The following is a 22054-nucleotide window of genomic DNA, read 5'->3' on the forward strand; positions in this document are numbered from 1 at the left end:
CACATATAATTACTTGTTTATGAGTGAGTAGCCCATCTGACAGACTGTACAGCGTCACCACTTGTACTGACACCAGTGTGATGGTGGGCTGTAGTGTTTCCTACCTGAGAGGAGACAGACACGGGTAGCACTCATTTCTAGTTGAGTTCCAGTTGTACATGTATGTGTGTGTGAGAGAGAGAGACACGGGCTTGAACTCAGGGCCTCCCATGCTCACTGGCTTTTTCACTCAAGGCTGGCACTCTACCCCTTGAGCTACCCCTCCAGTTCTGGCTTTTTGTTGATTAATTGGAGATGAGTCATATGGGCTGGCTTCAAACCTCAATCTTCTGGTCTCAGCCTCCTGACTAGTTAGGATCATAGGCATGAGCAAGCAGTGCTGGGCTTTGAATGTATTATAGCAGGGCTTCCTGAGAGAAGAGTCTTGTGCCCACCTCTCTTCACTTCATCTATGGAGAGAAATCTGTCACTGTGGCTGGAAGGTTCATGTTTTACATTGTTGTCATTAATTCTCATTTTAATGTAATGACCTCTCTCTTGCCTCTTATGAATCGCTTTAGGGCTGAAGGTGTAACTCATGTAGAACATGTGCTTAGCTTGAGCCAGGCTCCTTCAGTACATGTGTGCCATCTCTCTCTGTCTCTCTCTTTCTGTCTGTCTCTGTCTCTGTGTCTGTCTTTCTCCCTCTCTTCCCTCTCTCCTTACCTCCCCCCTCTCTCTCCACAACAAACCAAAGCCACACACTTTAAATAACAGTGAGAAGCCTTGCCTGCTGTGATGCAATAATTCCTGCTGCTCGGGAGACCGGGGAGCAAGGCAGTCCAGGACGGAATAAGTTTGGGAGACTCCATCTCATCCCATAGCTGGGTGTTGTCTCAGAAGAACAAGTAGGAGGATTGCAACCCAAGCCAGCAAGACCCCACCCCTTGAACATAACCTATGTGAAAAAGGGCTTGGAGGCATGGCTTTCGTGGTATTTATCTAGCAAGCAAGTGTAAGGCCCTAAACAATCCCCAATGGTGGTTTTTTTTTTGGGTCCAGTCGTGGGGCCTGAACTCTGGACCTGGGCGCTGTCCCTCAGCTCTTCAGCTCAAGGCTAGCGCTCTACCACTTGAGCCACAGCACCACTTCGGCTTTTTTTTCTGCTTATGTGGTACTGAGGAATGGAACCCAGGGCCTCATGCATGCAAGGCAAGTGCTCTACCACTGAGCCACCTTCCCAGCCCCCCAATGGTATTTTAAGAGAAGAAAGGGAAATTGAACTTTAAAAAAATGAAACAATGAGGGCTGGGAAGGTGGCTCAGTGGTAGAGCGCTTGCCTTGCATGACTGAGGCCCTGGGTTCGATTCCCCAGCACCACATAAGCAGGAAAAAAAAGCCAGAAGTGGCACTGTGGCTCAAGTGGTAGAGCGCTAGCCTTGAGCTGAAGAGCTGAGGGACAGCGCCCAGGCCCAGAGTTCAGGCCCCACGACCGGACACAAAAAAAAAAAAAACAACAATGAAAATCGATGAGATTCCAGAAAGTTAGATCTTAATTATTTATTAATTTATGTTTTGTTTTGCCCACCCTAGGGCTTGAACTCAAGGCCTGGGCACTGTCCCTGGGAAGTTTTTCTTTTGTTCAAGGTTAACACTCTGCCACTTGAGCCACAAATCCACTTCTAGCTTTTTTGGTAGTTAATTGGAGATGAGAATCTCACAGACTTTCCTGCCTGGGATGGCTTCAAACCACAGTCCTCAGATCTCAGCCTCCAGAGTAGCTAGGATTATAGGTGTGAGCCACTAGGAGCCTGGCTTACCTTATTTGTTCATATATATGAGATATCTCTTCTTGAGCACACTACCACTTATGCCCAGTTAGCCCACTTTGAGCACTCTCATTTTTGTCAGCAACATGTTACATTTTTGCATTGCTAATTGTATGAGCCCTTAGTCATATCCCAGTCTCTGAGAGAAGCCTATAGATGATTATAGTAGACTTGATTGTAATCTTTTTTTTTTAATTGTGTTTTTGTTGTTGTTGTTGGTCATGGGCCTGAACTCTGGGCCTAGGTGCTGTCCCTCAGCTCTTCAGTTCAAGGCGAGTGTTCTACCACTTGAGCAACAACGCCACTTGCAGTTTTTTCTGCTTATGTTGTGCTGAGGAATTGAACTCAAGGCCTCATGCATGCAAGGCAAGCCCTCTACCACTGAGCCACCTTCCCAGCCCCTTGATTGTAATCTTTTATTTATTTATTGGTCAGTCGTGGGGCTTGAACTCTGGGCCTGGGCCCTGTCTCTCAGCTCTTCAGCTCGAGGCTAGCACTCTACCATTTGAGCCACAGCGCCACTTCCAGTTTTCTGGTGATTCATTGGAGATAAGAGTCTCATGGACTTTCCTGTCTGAGCTGGCTTTGAACTGAAATCCTCAGATCTAAGCCTCCTGAGTAGCTAGGATTACAGGCCACTGGTACCCTCTTTTAATTTTTTATTGTAATTATAAAGGTGATATACAGAGTTAAATAAGTCAGATAAAGAGTACATTTCTTTTTGGACAATGTCAGCCCTTCCCTTGCTTTCTTCCAGTTTTTTCTTTCCCAACTCCACTCATAAGTTGTGTAGTTCATTTTCATCATAATTTGACTGTCATCTTATGGGATTTTTCTGTTTTATATCCCCAGGTACTGCAAAAATTGGGGAAAACTGTAGAGACCAAAGATGAACGATTTGAACAAAATGCCAGCAACTTCTACCAACAGCAGGTAATCTGGAGAGTGGGGAAGGGGAGGAAGAAAGAAAACAGAGGCTTAAGTGGCAGAATGCAGGTTTTACAAACCAGCAAGCATCCTTACCGAAATTTTGGGGGGAGAGAGGGCTCTTTTTCTTTGTGCTGTTGTTGGGGCTTGAGCTTAGGGTCTGAGCACTGTCTTTTAGCTTTTTTGCTCAAGGCTGTCATTCTAGCACTTGAACCACAGCTCTACTTCTGGCTTTTTGGTAGTTAATTAAAGATAAGAGTCTCACAAATTTATCTGCCTGGCTTTGAGTTGTGGTTGTCAGACCTCAGCCTCCTGAGTAGCTAAGATACCGGTGTCAGCCACCAGCACTTGTTTTCAGAGGACTTTTTTTTTCTTCTAGTGATTTTTCTTAGTATTGCCAAGGTACTATGCCACAGATCCTAAGGCAGTATCAGGAAAAAAGAAAATGAGCTTCAAAACAATAAATTTTTACACTTCCTAATCTACATCCACCATCCACCATTATTTCATATCCTTGAAATTGTTTTGCTGTATATGTGTGGTAGCTAGATATACCCATAATAAGTAAATGTGATGCTTACAAAAGTGAAATTATTTCATTGCTTTGTTGTTGTGGGGTTTTTGTTTGTTTTTTTCTTGGCGGGGGAGGGCAGGGTCTTATTTTGCAGCACAGTCTGGCTTCAAACTCAGGACTCTCTTGCCTTAGCTTCCTGATGGCGGGAATTATAAGCTTCTACTCCACAATTGGTTACATGCAGATGGTTTTGCAACTTGCTTTCTTTTCACTTGATAACATGATACAAGTATCTATTCAGAGATTCAGATTAAGTATTCTACCAAGGGTAAGTTTTAGTGCTATCCAAAAAAAAAAATAGCATCATTCTTTAATATCCAGATGTCCAAGCCAGGTGCCAGTGGCTCATGGCTGTAATTCTAGCTACTCAAGAGGCTAAGATATGAGGATCGTGGTTTAAAGTCAGCCCCAAGCAGAAAAGTCTACAAAGGCTCTGATCTCCAATTAACCACTCAAAAACTGGAAGTGGAGCTGTGGTGCTAGCCTTGAGCACAAAGCAGTTCAAGGATAGTGCCCAAACTCTGAGTTCAAGCCCCATGACTGTCAAAAAGAAGATGTCCAGCAAGAGCTGGGATGTAGCTTTCTCAGTACATGCAAGGCCATGATTCAAAGCCTGGTACAAAAAAAGGTTAAAATTAATTAAACCAAGTCAGTATTCAGATTCCCCTGACCGAGTCATCATTTTTTATCTGAAATCAGCTATTCTTTGACATGTTTAAGCCTCTTGGATGTGTAGTTGAATCTCTTAATCTATAGGTTCTAATCCCTCTCTTATTATAGCTTACTTATTGAAACCAGCTTGTTTTGCAAGGCCCTGCAATTTATATTTTGCTGATTCAGTTTTATGGTATTGCTTAACATAGTTCTTCCTCCCGTATTTTCTGTAAATTGATTGATTTAGAGGCCTGCTGAGATTTAGGCTTTTGGTTTTGTTTGTTTTGATGGCAAAAACATCACATAAGTGGTCTGAGTAAAGTGGCATATGCCTATAATCCTACCTACTCAGGAGGTAAAGGTAGAAGAATCAAGGTTTGAGGCTGGTACAGGCAAAAGTATGTGGTTCAAATAGTAGAGCACCTTCCTCACAAGCCCATGAGGCCCTGAGTGCCATCTCTGGTATTTCCAGAAAATAAAAAAGATGCTCTTATAGTCTTCCATCAGAAGGCACATAATGGTGTGCCTCACACCTGTAATTCATGTTTAGGAAGCTGAGACCTGGAGGACTATGGTTCAGAGCCAGCCTGGGCAGAAAAATTCTCAAGATTCTACCTTTAATTAACCAGAAAAAAAGCTAGGCTGGAGGCTTAGGGTAAAGACCCTGAGTTTAAGCCCTGGCACTGACAATAACAATAATAATAATTAATAGTAACTTAAAAAAGGAACAGTCTTCTTTTTTCCCTCCTAGATCTCCACTAGATCAGACACTTGCTCAGGACCTGATCGTATTCTTTGCCCTTGTTCTGCTGAGCATTTGGTTTTCTATAAGTCTATTTTTGTCTAGCAAGTAAGGAAGTCCAGACAAGAATCTTCTTGTTCTTTCTAGTACCCCCTGTCTCTTTGGTCCTTGGTGTCTAGCTGACTGCTTAGGTGAGTGCCCTACCATGAGCCACTTCCCAGCGTAGCTAGCTGCTGGGGACAAGCTTCCGCCGTGAGTGGTTCATTAACTGAGGGCTGAGACTGTGTGTATAAGGGGTGGCAAGGACTGACTCAGACTCTTGATGGCAAAGCCAAGAATTTGGCAAGGTTTCATGGAGCAGAGTGATAAAACCATAAGATCTGGAGTAGAAATGGCCTTACCTCTACATTTATAGATGAGGAAACGAACCAGAGAAGTGGAATAACTTGCTAGTTGGGAGGAAAGCCAAGTTACCTGACGCCCAGACAAGTGAGAACATAGGACTGTAAGAGTTCCATCTCAGGAAAGGAGAAGATGCTGGGATTAATCAGCCTGCAGTCATTTCAGAGAAGGATGGACAGGTCTATGGCCATACCACCCTGAACGCGCCCATCTCGTCTGATCTCAGAAGCTAAGCAAGGTCAGGCCTGGTTAGTACTTGTATGGGAGAGAAGGATGGACGGGTCAGAGAAATAAAATGACAGTCAGAGGTGTGCCATCTTATCCCCATGTCACATGCCCTGCCACCAGCCCCTTCCACATAAATTCCTATACTGCATCTCCCCAAGGGGAGGAACAATAGCATAAAGGAAGAACGTTTGAGTAAGAGGCTTGATTCTAAAACACGAGTGGAGATGGCTTCCTGAGGCACAGTGCAAGGCAGAAGGCATTCACATTCTGGGCTGTGACAGAAATTGTAAGTACTTCACTGTTTTGTGCAGTGCATGGTCAAAGACTTGATCAGTGATATTTTTAAGGCTGAGGATATTTTTGTACTGAGAAAATAGGAATCTTATTTGTTAGAATTATGCTAAGTAAACCAGGTGTGGTGGTACGTACCTGTAAGCCCAGAACTCATGACACAGAGGCAGGAAGATTATGAGTTTGAGGCTAGCTGGGACTATGTACCAAGATCCTGTGTCCAAACAAACAAAAGGCATAGTTCAAGGGGTACAACTCTTGTGTAGCATCTACAAGGGCCTGGCTTCAGTCCTGTGGTAGAAAAGGATAGAGAACTGATGTAAAATAGTGTAATTGTTTTTGTTACTCAAATATTTTTTTGAAATCAAGTTTTCATGGTGAAATAAGTTTTCTTTCGAAAAAGAATCTGAAATATTCGTTCATGTTTATAATCCTCCAAATTCTTTCAAAGCTCTTGAAAATCTTGATTACCACATTTTCAAAACTCAAAAACTGATACTTATCTCCTATACATTGTATTGTAGGGCACTGGTGCCTGTAATCCTAGCTACTCAGGAGACAGATCTGAGGATTGTGGTTGGAAGCCAGCCGAGGCAGGAAAGTCTGTGAGACTCTTAACTGTTTCATCACTGTTTTACACCATCCTCTGCATGGTGCCTTCTCAGGGTTACTGGTTCATGCTGGTACTCCTAGCCACTCAGGAGGCTGAGATCTGAGGCTCATGGTTCAAAGCCAGCCTGGGCAGGAAAGGCCATAAGACTCTTAACTCCAGTTAACCACCAGAAAGCTGGATGTGGAGCTTGTGGCTCAAGTAGTAGAAGAATGCTAGCCTTGAACAAAAAAGCTAGGGAGGGCACCCAGGCTTTGAGTTCAAGCCCCAGGACCAACACCAAAAACAAAACAAAACAAACAAAAACAAACCACTTAAAAAAATTAAAATGTCTCTTTAGTCACCAAAGCTATTTTTCCCTTCAGGCAGAAGGCCACAAGCTATACAAGGACCTGAAGAACTTCCTTAGTGCAGTTAAAGGTGGGTCTTTTGTACATGAGAATTGCTGGGCATTTGTGGCCCTGCTGGGGTTGGGGGTTGCAAAATTACCACACCTGGGTTCCTTTCTGCTTGCCTCCAGGCACTCTTATTCTTTTCTTAGCCAGCCCCATCCAGCATCCTTCATGGATAACCTTCTAAGTTTGACCTTCTGAAATGGATCCACTGCTTGTCTCTCCTGCAATGACCTCAAACTGCCCTCTGGTAAAATTCATGTTAGGACTGAATTCTCTGCTTTCAGTGATGCACGACAGTTCGAAGAGAGTGTCTGAGACGCTGCAGGAGATCTACAGCAGCGAGTGGGATGGGCATGAGGACCTGAAGGCCATTGTCGGGGTAAGGGCAGTTTGGGCTTGCTGACTATTCTGCATAAACTCTGTCCACAGCTCAGCTTAGCTCAGCTGAACATCATCATCTAAGAATGTACTTCACCTCTGCATTTGGATTGCCTCAGCCTCTGGACAGTGGGAAGAAACTGCAATTATTACAAAAACAACTTTCCATAGCCCAGCACTGGTGGCTCACATCTGTAATCCTAGCTACTCAGGAGGCTGAAATCTGAGGATCACAATTCAAAGCCAACTTAGGCAGGAAAACCTGTGAGACTCTTAATTCCAGTTAACCACCAGAAAGCTGAAAGTGAAGCTGTGGCTCAGTGGTAGAGCACTAACCTTGAGTAATATAGCTAAGGGACAGTGCTCAAGCCTTGAGTTCAAGCCCTAGGATGGGCAAAAGAAAAGAAAAGAAAAAGTGTGCCCTAATCTGTGGATTCCTCTGGCTTTGATCTGCTTTCCCCTCATTAAGACTTTCTAGAACTTTCATCTTCTGAAGATGGATTGTTTTTGAAAATGATCTTAGGCAGTTACATATTACCCAACTTTTCATCTAAGCTCTTGAATCCAGGGCTTTGATGGTGTGATTCTGTTCTCTATGTCTGAATATATGTCTGATCTCCTTCTGAGTAGTTTCTGAGGGCAGTTTTGGTTTGTCTCCTTCTCCTCCTCCCCTCCCCCTCCCCCCTCCTTCTCCTCCTCTTCTTCTTCTTCTTCTTTCTTTCTTTCTTTCTTTCTTTCTTTCTTTCTTTCTTTCTTTCTTTCTTTCTTTCTTTCTTTCTTTCTTTCTTTCTTTCTTTCTTTCCCCAGAAACTTAACATATTTTAAATATACTGCTACAAAAGTTTTTTTGCAGGGAGGATCTGAGTACTTCCTGGGAAGGCTGCTGAGAAGGAGGGCTCTCATGGCCTCTACCTCTTTTCCACAGAATAATGATCTCCTTTGGGAAGACTATGAAGAGAAACTGATTGATCAGGTTTTGAGGACCATGGAAAACTATGTGGCCCAGTTCAGCGAGATTAAGGTACTTGATTTGTAGAGTCAAAGCTAGACTGTGAAGCCAGGAGCCAGTGGCTCACACTAGTAATCCTAGCTACTCAGAAAGCTGAGATCTGAGCATAGTGGTTGGAAGCCGGCTTGGAAAGGAAAGTCTGTGAGACTCTTATCTCCAGTTAAATCACAGAAAAGGCTTGAAGTGGTGTTATGACTCAAGTGGTAGAGTGCTATCCTTAAGCAAAAGGAGGTCAGGGACGGTGCTTAGGCCCAGAGTTCAAGCCTCAGGACTGGCATAAATGAATGAATGAATGAATAAATAAATAAATATATAAATAAAGCTAGGCTGTGAACTGGGCACTGGTGACTCACGCCTGTAATACTAGGTAGTCAGGAGACTGAGATCTGAGGATTGTAGTTCAAAGTCAGTCTGTGAGATTCTTATCTCCACTAAATTACCAAAAAGGCCAGAAGTGGTCTGTGCCCAAGTGGTAGAGCATTAGCCTTGAGCAAAAAGGAGGTCAGGAACAGAACCCAAACCCTGAGTTCACGTCCCAAGACCAGCACAAAAAACAAAAAAGAAGTAAGGCTGTGGATGGCCCATACTGATTAGAAAATAGACCAGGTTAAATATTACTAGTAGCCATAGAGCTACTTGCATAGCTCAGGAGAAGGATTAAAGTTGAGAGTTAGACAAGGTTATTTAAAGTCAGATTTCAGGCTCAATGATCAGTGAATAAGATCCAAGTCAAGGCATACTTTTTTTTTTTTCTTGGAAACAAGTCTTCCTGTGTAGACACACTGGCTTTACATTTGCTATCTGGTACTCAAGTGGTTCATGCCTATAATCCTAACTACTCAGGAAGCTGAGATGTGAGGATCAAAGCCAGCACAGGCAGACAGATCCTTGAGACTCCTATCTCCAAATAACTAATAAAAAGCTGAAAGTAGAAGCATAGCTCAAATGGTAGCGGGTTATCAGCCGTAGTGGGGAGATGTGGGTGGGGGAACCATACACCACAACCATACAATGAGGACACAAGATGGTCAAGAGCTCTAGACCCTGTGTTTAAACCAGGTATCAGCGCGCACACGCGCGTGCACACACACGCGTGCGCACACACGCGTGCGCACACACACACACACACACACACACACACCCCAAAACTGGGGGAGAAATGGGGGAAAATGAGGGAGAAAATAACAAGTTCGACAAGAAATGTGCTCACTACCTTACATAGGTAACTATAACCCCTCTGTATATCACTTTGACACTAAAATTAAAATTAAAAAGAAACAAAACTGCTATCCACCTGCCTCAGACATCTGAGTGCTGGGATTATAGATGGCCACTACCATACCCAGCTAGGGCATCCTTTTATATAAGAGAAACAACTGACAGGATTAAAAATATTCATCTTGGGGGGGAGGGAAAGGGGGAGAAAACAAGGAGGGGGTAACAATGGTCGACAAGAAATGTACTCAGTACCTTACTTATGTAACTGTGACCCCTCTGACATCACCCTTACAATTAAATTAAATTTTAAAAGTTCATCTTACAGAAGAAGAAACTCAGAAAGTAGTTATCTTCAAATACTTGAACTTTTGTTAGGTAAGAGAGGAACTTAACATATTCTAAATTATTTCAGAAGGCAGAGTTCCCCTTTATTCATTCAACTAAATTTATTAAACATCTACTCTGTTGGGTTCTGTGCTGATTTTAGATTAAGAGGAGGAAACTAGAAGGAGGCAGACTGAAGTTTCTAAGTTTATGCTAACAGTTAACTTTGCAGGGAGGGCCAATACTGAAGCTTCAAATCAGGGCCTCATGCTTGCATGGCAGGTGCTCTACCACTAGATCCATGACCCCAGCCCTTAAGTTTGACTTCTCAATTAAAGCTTTCTAACACTTAAATGCAGTACAGTCTGAGATTGTTGTCTGTTCTCTGTTTAAGTACAAGTTGAACTTCTTTTTTTTTATTTATCTTATTTTTCTTTTTTTTTCACATAAACTGCTTTGTTAAATTGCAAAAAAATTCAATACATAACCTAAAATTAAGGTAAGGAAAGAGGTAGGTTGGGATGGGTGGGTGACAATATTGAAAGGGGTGACATTGATCAAGATGCACTATATTTGTAAACTGCTTTCGTGAATGGTAACTCCTTTATGCAACTACTTAAGGATAATTAAAATATATTCCAAAATATGTTCCAAAAGTAATAATGATAATATTTTTAAGTAGTTATACAAAGGAGTTGCCACTTAACAAAGCAGTTTAGAAAAACAATGCATCTTTTATCATTCTCACCCATCCCTCCCCTCCCGTATCTTAATTTTGTAGGATCTACATTGAATTGTTGACTGCATTCTAGAAGTTGAACTTCTGTTTACACTTATCTTAGGCATTGTAGAGTTGCTTCATTGTCAGAGTTGCTTCATTGTAGAGTTGCTTCATTATAGAGTAACTTCATCAGACATTAGACCAGGGCTGGAGCTGTGGCTCAGTGGTAGAACTTGCCTAGCATTTATGAGGTCCTAGGTTTGATCCCCGCCACCCCCAAAGAACAACAACCAAAAAAGGAAGATGTTGGATAAGGTGATCACTCAGATCTTTTCAAATTATGTGTTTGAGAGGATGAGATGGGCTAATAACATACATAGTTTGTTTTCCTCCCATTGTAACTGGTAGTTTTGATGAGATTGAGTAGACTCTCTCACTACTTACAATAATTTATGATGTTTTACTGTGCCTTAGAGTTCTCAGCACTTTATATTCAGTTCAACATCTGATTTTAAATGATGCTTGTGTAGAGCAGAAGAGGTTCCTGAAGCTTCAGAAGAGGTGGGCCTTGATCTAGGCCAATAATGGGCAGATTTGGGACTAAGACCCAGAAATCCTGACTTTCAGTTTAGTGAGATTCTCAAGGTTGTTTCTCCTGAAGGAAAATCAGTTTATAATGGTTTCATAAGAAGCATTTATTTACTCTGGGCACTGGTGGCTCATGCCTATTATTCTAGCTACTCTGAGGATCGCAGTTCACAGTCAGTCCACCAGAAAACTAGAAGTGGTGCTGCGGCTCAAAGTTGTAGAGCACTAGACTTGAGCAAAAGAGCTCAGGGACAGCTCCCAGGTCCTGAGTTTAAGCCCTACCACCAACCAACCAAAAAAAGACTTTTTTTGTTTAGCTAGTGCCAGTACTACCAAGGTTAAGACCTCAAGCTTTCACTAGTTTTTTTTCCCTCATAGCTGGTGTTCTACCACTTGAGCCATGTCTTCAGTCCAGCATTTCCTGGCTAATTGGAGATAGTTTTGAGGACACTTCTGCCCAGTCTAACTTCAACCACAATCTTCAGATCTCAGACTTCTGAGTAGTTAGGACTACAGGTGTGAGCCACAGGTTTTGACATGCTCTGTAGAATTACACACACCTGAGAAGTCCTATTATTCTCAGGCATTGAAGGAGATCCTAGGACATATTCTCCTTTCTGCTAGAAATAATTTGGTAATAAGATCCAGGAATCCTGCCTCTGTTGTACACATCTGGCCACTGACAAGTGGATGTCATCTGCACCCTTTCTCATCACCCTGAGCTAGGAGAGAATTGCCAAGCGCAGTCGGAAACTTGTCGACTATGACAGTGCCCGACACCACCTGGAGGCAGTGCAGAATGCTAAGAAGAAAGATGATGCCAAGACTGCCAAGGTAACAAAATGAAACAACCTGCTTAGACATTCCTGTTCTCCACCCCCAAGGGGTGGCAGGTGCTGGGTACAGGAAATGCAGCATCAAGTGACCTAAAGGAAATCTGGTTTCTTCTGACCCAGCCACTGTAGGCATAGCCAGAGTCTTCAGGCTGGAGTGTGGGGGAGAGATGGGGCTGGGGAAGGAGATAGGAGTACCTGGAAATCCACAAAAGATGAAGGAGGCAGCTTATAGTCATGGTGTCACAATAGAGGAGGATTGTCTTGTCTCTTTTACCATTTAGGCAGAGGAAGAATTCACCAAGGCCCAGATTGTCTTTGAAGATCTGAACCAGGAACTATTGGAGGAGCTGCCCCTTCTTTATAACAGGTAGCAATTGAGATTCACAAGAGGGCGGGATTCCTGAGCTATTTGCAGTCCACATCTGGCACCTCTTTAGTAGAACACTGGTCCAAGAGTGGGAGGTAGCCTCAGCCTTGCCACTAACGTGCTGGCAAGCTACCCTGTCTCTCTAGGCCCTGGTTTCTTCACCTCCAATACAGAGATAATCATCCTTGTCCTGCCAGCTCTTCTGGGTCTGAAGATGAGATGCTTCTTGGGTAGGGAGGATCTTGGCAAGGGAACTGCTGTCATCATGCACAGTGCAAGGATCTGCTTTTATGCTCAAGTGTGTGCTATATCAAGTGAGCTTGGTTTGCAGACATCTAGATTTACATAGATTAACTGTGAGGTGATAGTTAATGAGGAGTCCTTACTTCATACTAGATGAAAGTGTTTTAGATTTAAATTTTCTACATTGAAAGAGAAATCTGGTCAGAAACTTTACTCTGTGTGTGTGTGTGTGTGTGTGCACCCCCCCCCTGCCCATGTGTGCACGCATGTGTATGTGCATGTGCGCCAGTGCTAGGGCTTAAACTCAGGGCCTGGGTGCTGTCCCTTAGCTTTTCCACTTAAGGCTGGCACTCTCCCATTTGAGCCACAGCTACTTTTGGCTTTTTGGTGGTTAATTGGAAATAAGAGTCTCATTGACTTTCCTGCTCAGGCTGCCTTTGAATCTCAGGTCCTCAGATCTCAGCGTCCTGAGTAGCTAGAATTAAAGAGCATGAGCCACCCATGCCTGGCCAGCTTTACTTGTATTCCGTGTTCACTGTACAACTATGCTGTAAAACATATCATAGTAGGAACATTGATATTGCTACTTAAAATTACTCTACATGTGATGTAGCTTTATTTTATTTTATTTTATTTTAGACAGTCTCACTATGTAGCCTATGCTGCCTCAAACCTATAATAATCCTACCTTAGCTGGATTGCAGGCATGTGCCATTCTGCCCAACTGATACAATGTAGTCTTTATAACAACTATACTTATTGTAAAATATTAATGATAAGACTTAAAACTTAAATAGAATTGAAATTTAATACATTTCCTTTCAATGTAAATGTCACCAATTCATTTACAGGAGAATTCTATTAAGGTACACACGTGCATATTAGTACTGAATTGCATCAAAAGAAAGAATAACAACTTGCTATAATAATAATAATCATAATTACATGGTCTTCTGTTTGTACAGCCTTTCAAAAAAATTCTTCAAAGCACTTTCATGTCTATTTCAACACTTGAAGAACCCAGATCAGATAATTTCATGAAACTGAAGTTCTGTTAAACAATGGGGTTGGTCTGGGCTAACACTGGCTCACAAGAGTCAGAGCTATTCCTGGCCCATCACTAATGAGTTCAGATTCCAGAACTTTGGGGTCCTGGATGTGGTAGGGTGCCTCTCTGAGGATCCTTGGTGCTGGCGAGTTCTGGCCTAAGGACCTTATATTTCAAACAAGGACCTCCTTGATTGTCCCCTATGTGTATGTCATTTGCCTCCTAATAGTCGCATTGGTTGTTACGTGACCATCTTCCAGAACATTTCCAACTTGAGGGATGTCTTCTACAGAGAGATGAGCAAGGTGAGTGACATCAGGTCCAATGAAACTCCTAGGTAGATTTTTCTAGGAAATAAAAAGGCAGCCTTGATTTACATCATTTCTTGAAATATCTGTATTGGAAACCCAGATTTTTTTTTTTTACTTTTATCTCATGATTAAATAATAGCCTGGGATTTACTGGGTTGAACTCGAGGAAAGAACATTATATATAAGTTATCAGAGAGTTCTCTCCATTTCCCTTGGCAACTGTGTAAGAGCATCTGAAGTCAAGCTTTAGCATGAATAAAGAGGTCAGGCCTTCAGGCCAAGGAAAGCTGGGGAGCAGGAGGGAGAGGCAAATCACAAATGGGTTTCTCAGGTGATTAGTCTTCAGTAGCACCTATCTTGCCATATAACATGACCTCATAAAGTCTTTTCTAGTCTGATATCCTCTGCGATTACAATATTACATTCACACAGCCACACAGCCTCTCCATAGCTCCTTTGGTTAATGATTTGCCTAGCTAATATTAAGATGACTCTTTCTTCCCTGGACCACCTGAGAGAAACTAGACCCTTAGTTATGGACCATGCTTTAAGAAAACTGCCAGGAGGATGGGAGGAGCAGGACACAAATCAGAAAGAAGAGGGGGTGCTGTGACAGGGAGGTGGAGGAGCGATTGCGGAGCAGAGTGGATGGGGGATGGGTTTTTTGGGGGTAGTTGTCTGGCAGAGAGGACAGTTGGCGTTCCCATTTGGCTAACGTGGTCTTCTTTCTTGCCGGCTCTAGCTGAACCACAATCTCTATGAGGTGATGAGCAAACTGGAGAAGCAACATTCCAACAAAGTCTTTGTGGTGAAGGGATTGTCAAGGTAAGCGGCTTCCACAATTTTTCTGCACCACTTGTCCCGTGGGAACAGGCCAACAGGCTCATCTCCACTACAGCATCCAGGCCTTTCCTTTATATTGCTCAACATGACCTTTGTTGTTCATGCTATGCTGACAGCAAATTTATAATTCTGCATAGATAATATATCATCCTAGCTACTCAGGAAGTTGGATCTGAGGATCCTGGTTCAAAGCCAGCCCAGGCAGAAAAGTTTATGAGACTCTTATCTCCAGTTAGCTAGCAGAAAACTGGAAGTAGAGCTGTGGCTCAAGTCATAGAGCACCAACTTTGAGGAGAAAAAGCAAAAGTCCAAGGTCTTGAGTTCAAGCCTCAGCCCCAGTCCTGGTGCACGCGTGGACACACACACACACACAACACACACATTTAAAATATAGCCAGGCACCAGTGGCTCACAGCTGTAATCCTAGCTACTCAGGAGGCTGAGATCTGAGGTGACAGTTTGAAGCCAGACTGGGGAGAAAAGTCCCCATGAGACTCTTATCTCCAATTAACCACTTAAAAACTGGAAGTAGAGTTGTGGCTCAGTTGGTAGAATGCTAGCCTTGAGCACACTAAGGCTCAGGGACAGCACCCAGACCCTGAGTTCAAGCCCCACAATTGTCCCCACTCCGTTTGTGTGTGTGTATACACACAGATATAATATATTTATATATATATATATAATTTTTTACATCTTTCAGACATAACTAAAAGTATAAGGAATAGGGCCACAAGTAGCCATATACCTATCATCAGACTTAAGAACTATTGTAAATGTAGTTGAAGCTTCCAATGTCCCTTTTCCCCTCGTTTTCCATTCCTGCCCTCACCATAGTAACCACTGGTTTAATTCAGTATTCAGTATTTCCGTGCATGTCTTTTTTACTTTATGTCACTTAGTGACACGCAAAATGCTGTTTCATATTCTTAAATTTTACATAAATGAACTTACACTGTATATATTCTTCATCAGTGTTGTGTTCTATTTTGTTCTGTTTTGAGAAAGGCTGACACTAGGTAGCCAAGGCTGCCCTGAAATTTCTGTCTCTGTCTGCCTCTCTCTGTCGCTGTCTCTCTCTTTTTCTCTTCAAGGTTATCAAATTTTAATAGAGAAGATAAAGAGGAGATTACAAAACAAGCATAATGCACTTCGATTGGGCTAAACCATGGAGAAACAAAAGGAGCCCTAGTTCTAGTCTAATGGGATCAGGATTTGCTGGAACAAGCCAGGCTGGAGAGCTGACAGATGGGGAGGAGCTGGCCAGGAGAGTGGGCAGACAGAGATGCAGCTGCCATTTTGCAGAGCTGGGAAGTGGGTAGAAGCAGAGGTGAGGACCAGATCTTGGGTGAGCTCACAGAGAAGAAGCTTCAACTGCTGTGGCTGTGGGAAGCAAGAAAGGCTGTTAAAGTTCTGGTTTCATTTGTTCATTCATTCATTTGTGGTGTTAGAATCAAACCTATGGCTTTGCACAAAGTCAGAAGTGGCGCTGTGGCTCAAGTGGTAGAGCGCTAGCCTTGAGCTGAAGAGCTGGGAGACAGCGCCCAGGCCCAGAGTTCAGGCCCCATGACAGGACCCCCCCCCAAAAAAAAACATATTTGCCTTTCAGAAAGATCATTAGAGCTGCAGCAAGGGAAAAGAGATTGAAGGGGATCAAAATAGAGGAGACTCACTAGGTTGTTTCAGCAAACAAAATGTAGGCTGGCTTTGAACTCAGTCTTCATATCTCGGCCTCCTGAGTGCTAGGACTACCGGTGTATACACCTTGACTGCCATTTCTTGTGAATTCTGTTAAGTTTCTCTAGGGTCTCTACATGAAATGGGATTTTGGAGTTACAGTGTGTTACCAGGGCTTCCTCATTAATAGGCATCGCCAGATGCTCTATGAAGCCATTGTTCCAGTTTATCACTTGCCAGCCATGGGTGGGAGCCCATGTGCATCTATGTTCTTGTTGCATTTGAAATTCTCTCACTTCTTAATTCTCCCGAGCTCATGATAGAAAATGAAATTCTTTGTGGTTTTAAAAGCCACAAGCACCACAATTGCTAGCTCCCCTGAGCATCTTTTCATGGTATGGTTAGTGATTTAAGGTCCCGCTCTGTGATTTTCCTATTTATCCTTTCCCTATTTTCATTTGGATTGTCAACCCTTTTTTTTCTTTTTTTGGTTGGTCATCGGGCCTGAACTCTGGGCCTGGGGGCTGTCCCTCAGCTCTTCAGCGCAAAGCTAACACTCTACCACTTGAGCCACAGCACCACTTGTTTTTTTTTTCTGCTTATGTGGTACTGAGGAATCAAACCCAGGGCCTTATGCATGCAAAGCAAGCACTCTACCATTGAGCCACCTTCCCAGCCCTGTTAGCCCTTTTTTGGAAAATTGGTTATGATATTTTTATAGGCATATTCTGGATACTAATCCTTTCATTGTATGCATTGCACATATCTTTTTACCAATCTGTATGGCTCACTTTTTTGCTTTTTGGGATGATGTCTTTCACCTTCATAATGGGGTCAACAACTTGCTGGTCCTTTGGGATATGATTCCTTGCTTTTTCCAAAGCTTTCATTTAGGGCTGCAAAGGTGGCTTAGTGGTAAAGTGCTTGCCTAGCATGAATGAAGCCCAGGGTTCCATTTAAACAGAAAAAGCCAGAAGTGGTGCTATAGGTCAAGTGGTAGAGTGCTAGCCTTAAGCAAAAGAAGCTCAGGGACAGTGCCCTGGCCCTGAGTTCAAGTGCAGGACTGGCAAAAAAAAGAAAAAAGCTTTTATTTGGCAAGTTTCAGTGAGTTCTTACTATGCAAAAGGCCTTAAGAATCCAATAAACATAGGAGACTCAGTCTTTGCCTAGTGACATCCACAAAATGTTGGAAGTACAGAACTTGTGTCTAAGGAGACAAGAACCAAAGGATATAAATTTGCTGGTGCTCTGCCACTTGAGCCACAGCTCCACTTCTGGCTTTTTGGTGGTTAAATGGAGGTAAGAGTCTCACAGACTTTTCCTGTCCTGGCTGGCTTCCAATCTTGATCCTCAGAACTCAGCTTCCTAAGTAGCTAGGAGTTACCGCCACCCAACAAAATTGTTTCCCCCTCCTCTCCTTAGTTCTTGAGCCTTCTAAACTTAAGAGAGTCCTAGGATGCTAGGGCTAGCAAGAACCTTGTCCTGCAGCTCTACCACTAGAGCCACAGCTCCACTTCTGGCTTTTTCGTGTTTGACTAGAGATCAGAATCTCATGGACTTTCTTGCCTGGGCTGGCTTTGAACTTCTATCCTCAAAGCTCAGTCTCCTGAGTAATCAGGCTCAACCTGATTATAGGTGTGGCTCCCAGCTCCCAGCATCAGTGACAACATTTTAACCAACTAGCTACAGGCATAACCTGCTTTCTGTGAGTTTTTATTTGAAGATCTTATCTAATAATGCTGTCACTTCATTAATACTGGAACTCGCAGCCAAGAGCACCCAACTCATGCCTGAATGTAGTTTGTGTCGCACACATGTTTTTACTGTAACACAGCACATTATCATCAGCTTGAGTTCATTGGAAATAGCAAAGTCCCCAACAGAAAGGCACAAAACTACAAAAAGCATGATGAAAAAGCTATTTGTTTGCAGTTTGTGAGCTGGAAAAAAAAAGGCAGATGGTTCCTTGTCAGATTTCAGCTGAGGAGTCCTGTGCGTGCCAGATAATTTTTCACCATTCACACATGTACACAAATGACCAGGAATATTGATTTGAGGCAAAGAAATCAGTAGGTAGAGCCAAAATCTGCATGCTTCAACTCTATAGCACCCATGAATCTTTTCCCTAGAGGAAATATTTGTTATTGCAGTTTTTCTTCCCTCTTTTTCTGTAATGGGGATCATGGTACAGATAAAAATGTTATCATCATTTCTGCTATTTTATAGCATAAGCATAATTGAAAACCAACATCATTCTAAGTGCTTTACTCTGTGTGTGTGTGTGTGTGTGTGCGCGCGCGCGCGTGCGCGCACGTGCATTCATGCACACGCGTGCTAGTGCTAGTACTAGGGCTTGAACTCAGGGCTTAGGTGCTGTCCTTTAGCTTTTTCACTCAAGGCTGGTGCTCTACCACTTGAGCCACAGCTCTACTTTCAGCTTTTTTTTTGGTCGGTCATGGGGCTTGAACTCTGGGCCTGGGCGCTGTCCCTCAGCTGTTCAACTCAAGGCGAGCGCTCTACCACTTGAGCTACAGCGCCACTTCCGTTTTTTTTCTGGTGGTTTATTGGAGATAGGAGTCTCACAGTCTCTCCTGCCTGCGCTGGCTTTGAACCGTGATTCTCAGATCTCAGCCTCCTGAGTAGCTAGGATTATAGGCGTGAGCCACCAGTGCCCGGCTTCACTTTCAGCTTTTTGATGGTTAATTGGAGATAAGAGACTCACAGACTTTCCAGACTGAGCTGGCTTCAAACCGTGATCCTCAGATCTTCACCTCCTAGGTAGCTAGGATTAAAGACACAAACTACCAGCATACACTTTTTCTGTTTTATTGTTATGAATGTGTAAGATAATCATTTTTGAACAATGAGGTGGCTTCAGAGTCTGACCCTGCTGAATCTGAATATGGTTCCTGTTCTAGCAACAGCAAGCGCTCTTTAGTCATCTCTTCCCCAGTTCGTACGTCTCCAGAGGCCAGCCTGAGCCCTTCAACCTCACCTACAAGTCCTTCTGCCAACTCCTTGACCAGTGAGAGCGAAGCCATCTTGGCAGCAGAGGAAGAGCTGCCCCCTGAGTCAGCTCAAAATGAAGATGATTTGGATAGCAAAAAAGAGTCCTCAAAAGATGAGGGATTGGAGGAAGATGGGTCTGAAGGAAGCTCCTCTGAGGAGGAAGAGCCTCTGTCAACCTGTAGCGGCTCAACCCAGGCCCAACTTTCTCCTACTACAGAGGGAGACAAGCCCCAGGAGGAAGATCACCAAAGCTCCCCTGCCCCATCACCAGGCACATCCCTGACCCCCTCCCATCAGCCTCCATCATTTGTCCCAGAAGTAGTTCTCCGGACCCGCACCTCAAGTGAAGGAGCCGAACAACCAAAGAAGAAAGCCTCCATCCAGAGGACCTCAGCACCCCCTAGTAGACCTCCTCCACCCAGAGTCCCTGGGAGCCCCAGGCTTTCCTCAGGGAACATGCCATCCAGCCCACCTGCCTCTGGAGGGGGCTCACCTACCAGCCCCCGGGTCCTCTCCAGCTCTGGGACTCCAAGTCCTAGGGCCTCCTTAGAGGTCTCTCCTCATCCAGAACCACCAGAGAAGCCACTGAGAACTCCTGAGGCCTTGGAAAATGAGACCACCCACAATCCCAGCACAGAAGAGCTTTACACTCCCCCCTCCTTGAGCACCTCTCAGGTAAGAAGGAATCTGATTGGATCTTTACTCCGTTTTTGGTGGTACTGGGGATTGAACTCAGAGCCCCAGAAATGCAGGACAAGCACTGTGTCACTTGGGTCACCTCCTCGCCCTTCGGTTTGTGTTTTGTTTCTGAGGCAGGGTCTCACAGCTTTGCCTTTGCTTGGGTTGTTCTGGAATTATGATCCTCCCATCTTTGTCTCCTGTTTACCTATGTGGCATGTGTCACCATTCCCACTTTCCCAATTTGTTTCTTTAATTTGTTTGGGCTGTACACGTGTGTGTGTGTGTGTGTGTGTGTGTGTTTTCCTATAGTGGGGCATGAACTCAAGGCCTACTTTGCAAACTGATTTTTCTACCTTTGTCTCCTGCATAGCTGAGATTACAGAGTTGTGTCACCATGCTCAATGTTATTGTTCTGTTGCTTTTTTCTCTTTTGTTTTTGCTGTACTGGCGCTTGAACTCAGGGCCTTGCACTTGTGGGACAGATACTTGACCACTTAAGCCATGCTTCCAACATCCCTCACTTAACATTTTTTCTTCTAGGCTGAACTCAAAACTGTGATCCTCCTAGGTAGCTGGGATTACAGGCACAAGCCACTGTGCCTAATTCAGTCCTCTGTTCCTCTCTCTCTCTCTCTCTCCCCCCCCCTTTCTTTTGCTAGACCTGAGGCTTGAACTCAAGGCCTGGACACTGTCTCCCTGAGCTTCTTTTGCTCAAGGATAGTGCTCTACCACTTGAGCCACAGCACCACTTCTGGTTTTTTCTGTGTATGTGGTACTGAGGAATCAAACCCAGGGCCTCATGCATGCAAGGCAAGCACTCTACCACTGAGCCACCTTCCCAGCCCCTTCTCTATTCTCTTTTATAACCTCCATGTAGATCATCTTTACTATTATTAAAAGACTCCATAGTTGATGTTATTTTTTTACATTCTCAGAATTGGGGAGTCTCAGAATCTTGGGATTGTTAAACACCTTCACAGCTGCTAATTTCATAATATAATCTTAGAGTAACCAACTTCTATAAAGGACTTATTTCTAGTATTATTATGAAAAGATTCCTTTTTTTTTTTGGTCGGTCATAGGACCTGAACTCTGGGCCTGGGTACTGTCCCTCAGCTCTTCAGCCCTACCACTTGAGCCATAGCACCACATCCGGCTTTTTCTGCTTATGTGGTGCTGAGGAATCGAACCCAGGGCCTCATGCATGTAAGGCAAGCACTCTACCACTGAGCCACCTTCCCAGCCCGTGAAAAGATTCTTACTCTTCTTTTAACCCCAATTCAAGGAGTTCCTAATATAAAGAATCCACAACTAACATCCAGAGCTTCTCTCCTTTTCTTTTCTTTGGGTCTTTTGGGTTTGTTTGTTTTGGACTTTTTGTTTTTGAGATAAGGTCTTTCAATGTTGTGCAGGCTGCCCTTTAACTTAATCCTGCTTCAGCCTCCCAAATGCCCGGATTACAGTTATGTACCCTCATGTAATCTTCCCCTTTTGGGAGGATGTGGTGGGATGGAGGAAGGCCACCCTTCAGTTTATCAGGCTGTGACTATGGTAAACAGACCCTAAGAAAAGTGACACATCTCCAGGGTTAAGAGAGACCTGACAGCTGGCTGCCAACACGGTTAGTAATTGGTTCTATTTTAGGATGCATTTTATAGTGAGTCAATCACATTTTAATTAACAATACAGTTAGCACTGGTGGCTCATGCCTGTAATTCTAGCTACTCTGGAGGCTGAGATCTAAGGATCACAGTTCAAAGCCAGAGCAGGTAGGAAAGTACACGAGACTCTCATCTCCAATTAACTACCAAAAAAACTGAAGTGGAGCTTTTGCTGAAGTGGCAGAGTGATAGCTTTGAACAGAAAAGCTCAAGGATAGTGCCCAAACCCTGAATTCAAGCCCCAGGATTGATACACCAAAAAAATTAATTAATTAAAAGTAGGTTTTGGGGTTTTGTTTTGTTTTACTGCTAGGTTGAACTCAGGGCCTTGCACATACTAGGCAAGTGATATACTGTTTTTTATATGTATATATGGATTTATATATATATATATTATTTTACATTTCCATATATATATATAGATTGCCTGGGATAGATATGAATATTGCCTGGAATACATATTCATTTCTATCCCAGGCAGTAAAAATAATATGTGCATATATATACATATA

The 22054-nt window shown here is 43.5% G+C and overlaps 1 protein-coding gene across 1 annotated transcript in view; it reads left to right on the forward strand.

The window, feature by feature from the left end:
* The window catches only part of Bin2 (bridging integrator 2), a 33811-nt gene that overhangs the window by 9583 nt on the left and 2174 nt on the right, over positions 1-22054 (forward strand). The window contains exons 2-10 of the mRNA XM_013018778.1: positions 2661-2741; positions 6602-6656; positions 6916-7010; positions 7935-8030; positions 11596-11703; positions 11987-12072; positions 13593-13668; positions 14417-14499; positions 19110-19875. Coding sequence (XP_012874232.1) covers positions 2661-2741; positions 6602-6656; positions 6916-7010; positions 7935-8030; positions 11596-11703; positions 11987-12072; positions 13593-13668; positions 14417-14499; positions 19110-19875 — 1446 coding nt within the window. The remainder of the gene's footprint in view (positions 1-2660; positions 2742-6601; positions 6657-6915; positions 7011-7934; positions 8031-11595; positions 11704-11986; positions 12073-13592; positions 13669-14416; positions 14500-19109; positions 19876-22054) is intronic.

Source organism: Dipodomys ordii, unplaced genomic scaffold, assembly GCF_000151885.1.
Source record: "Dipodomys ordii isolate 6190 unplaced genomic scaffold, Dord_2.0 Scaffold42, whole genome shotgun sequence".
Lineage (NCBI taxonomy): Eukaryota > Metazoa > Chordata > Mammalia > Rodentia > Heteromyidae > Dipodomys > Dipodomys ordii.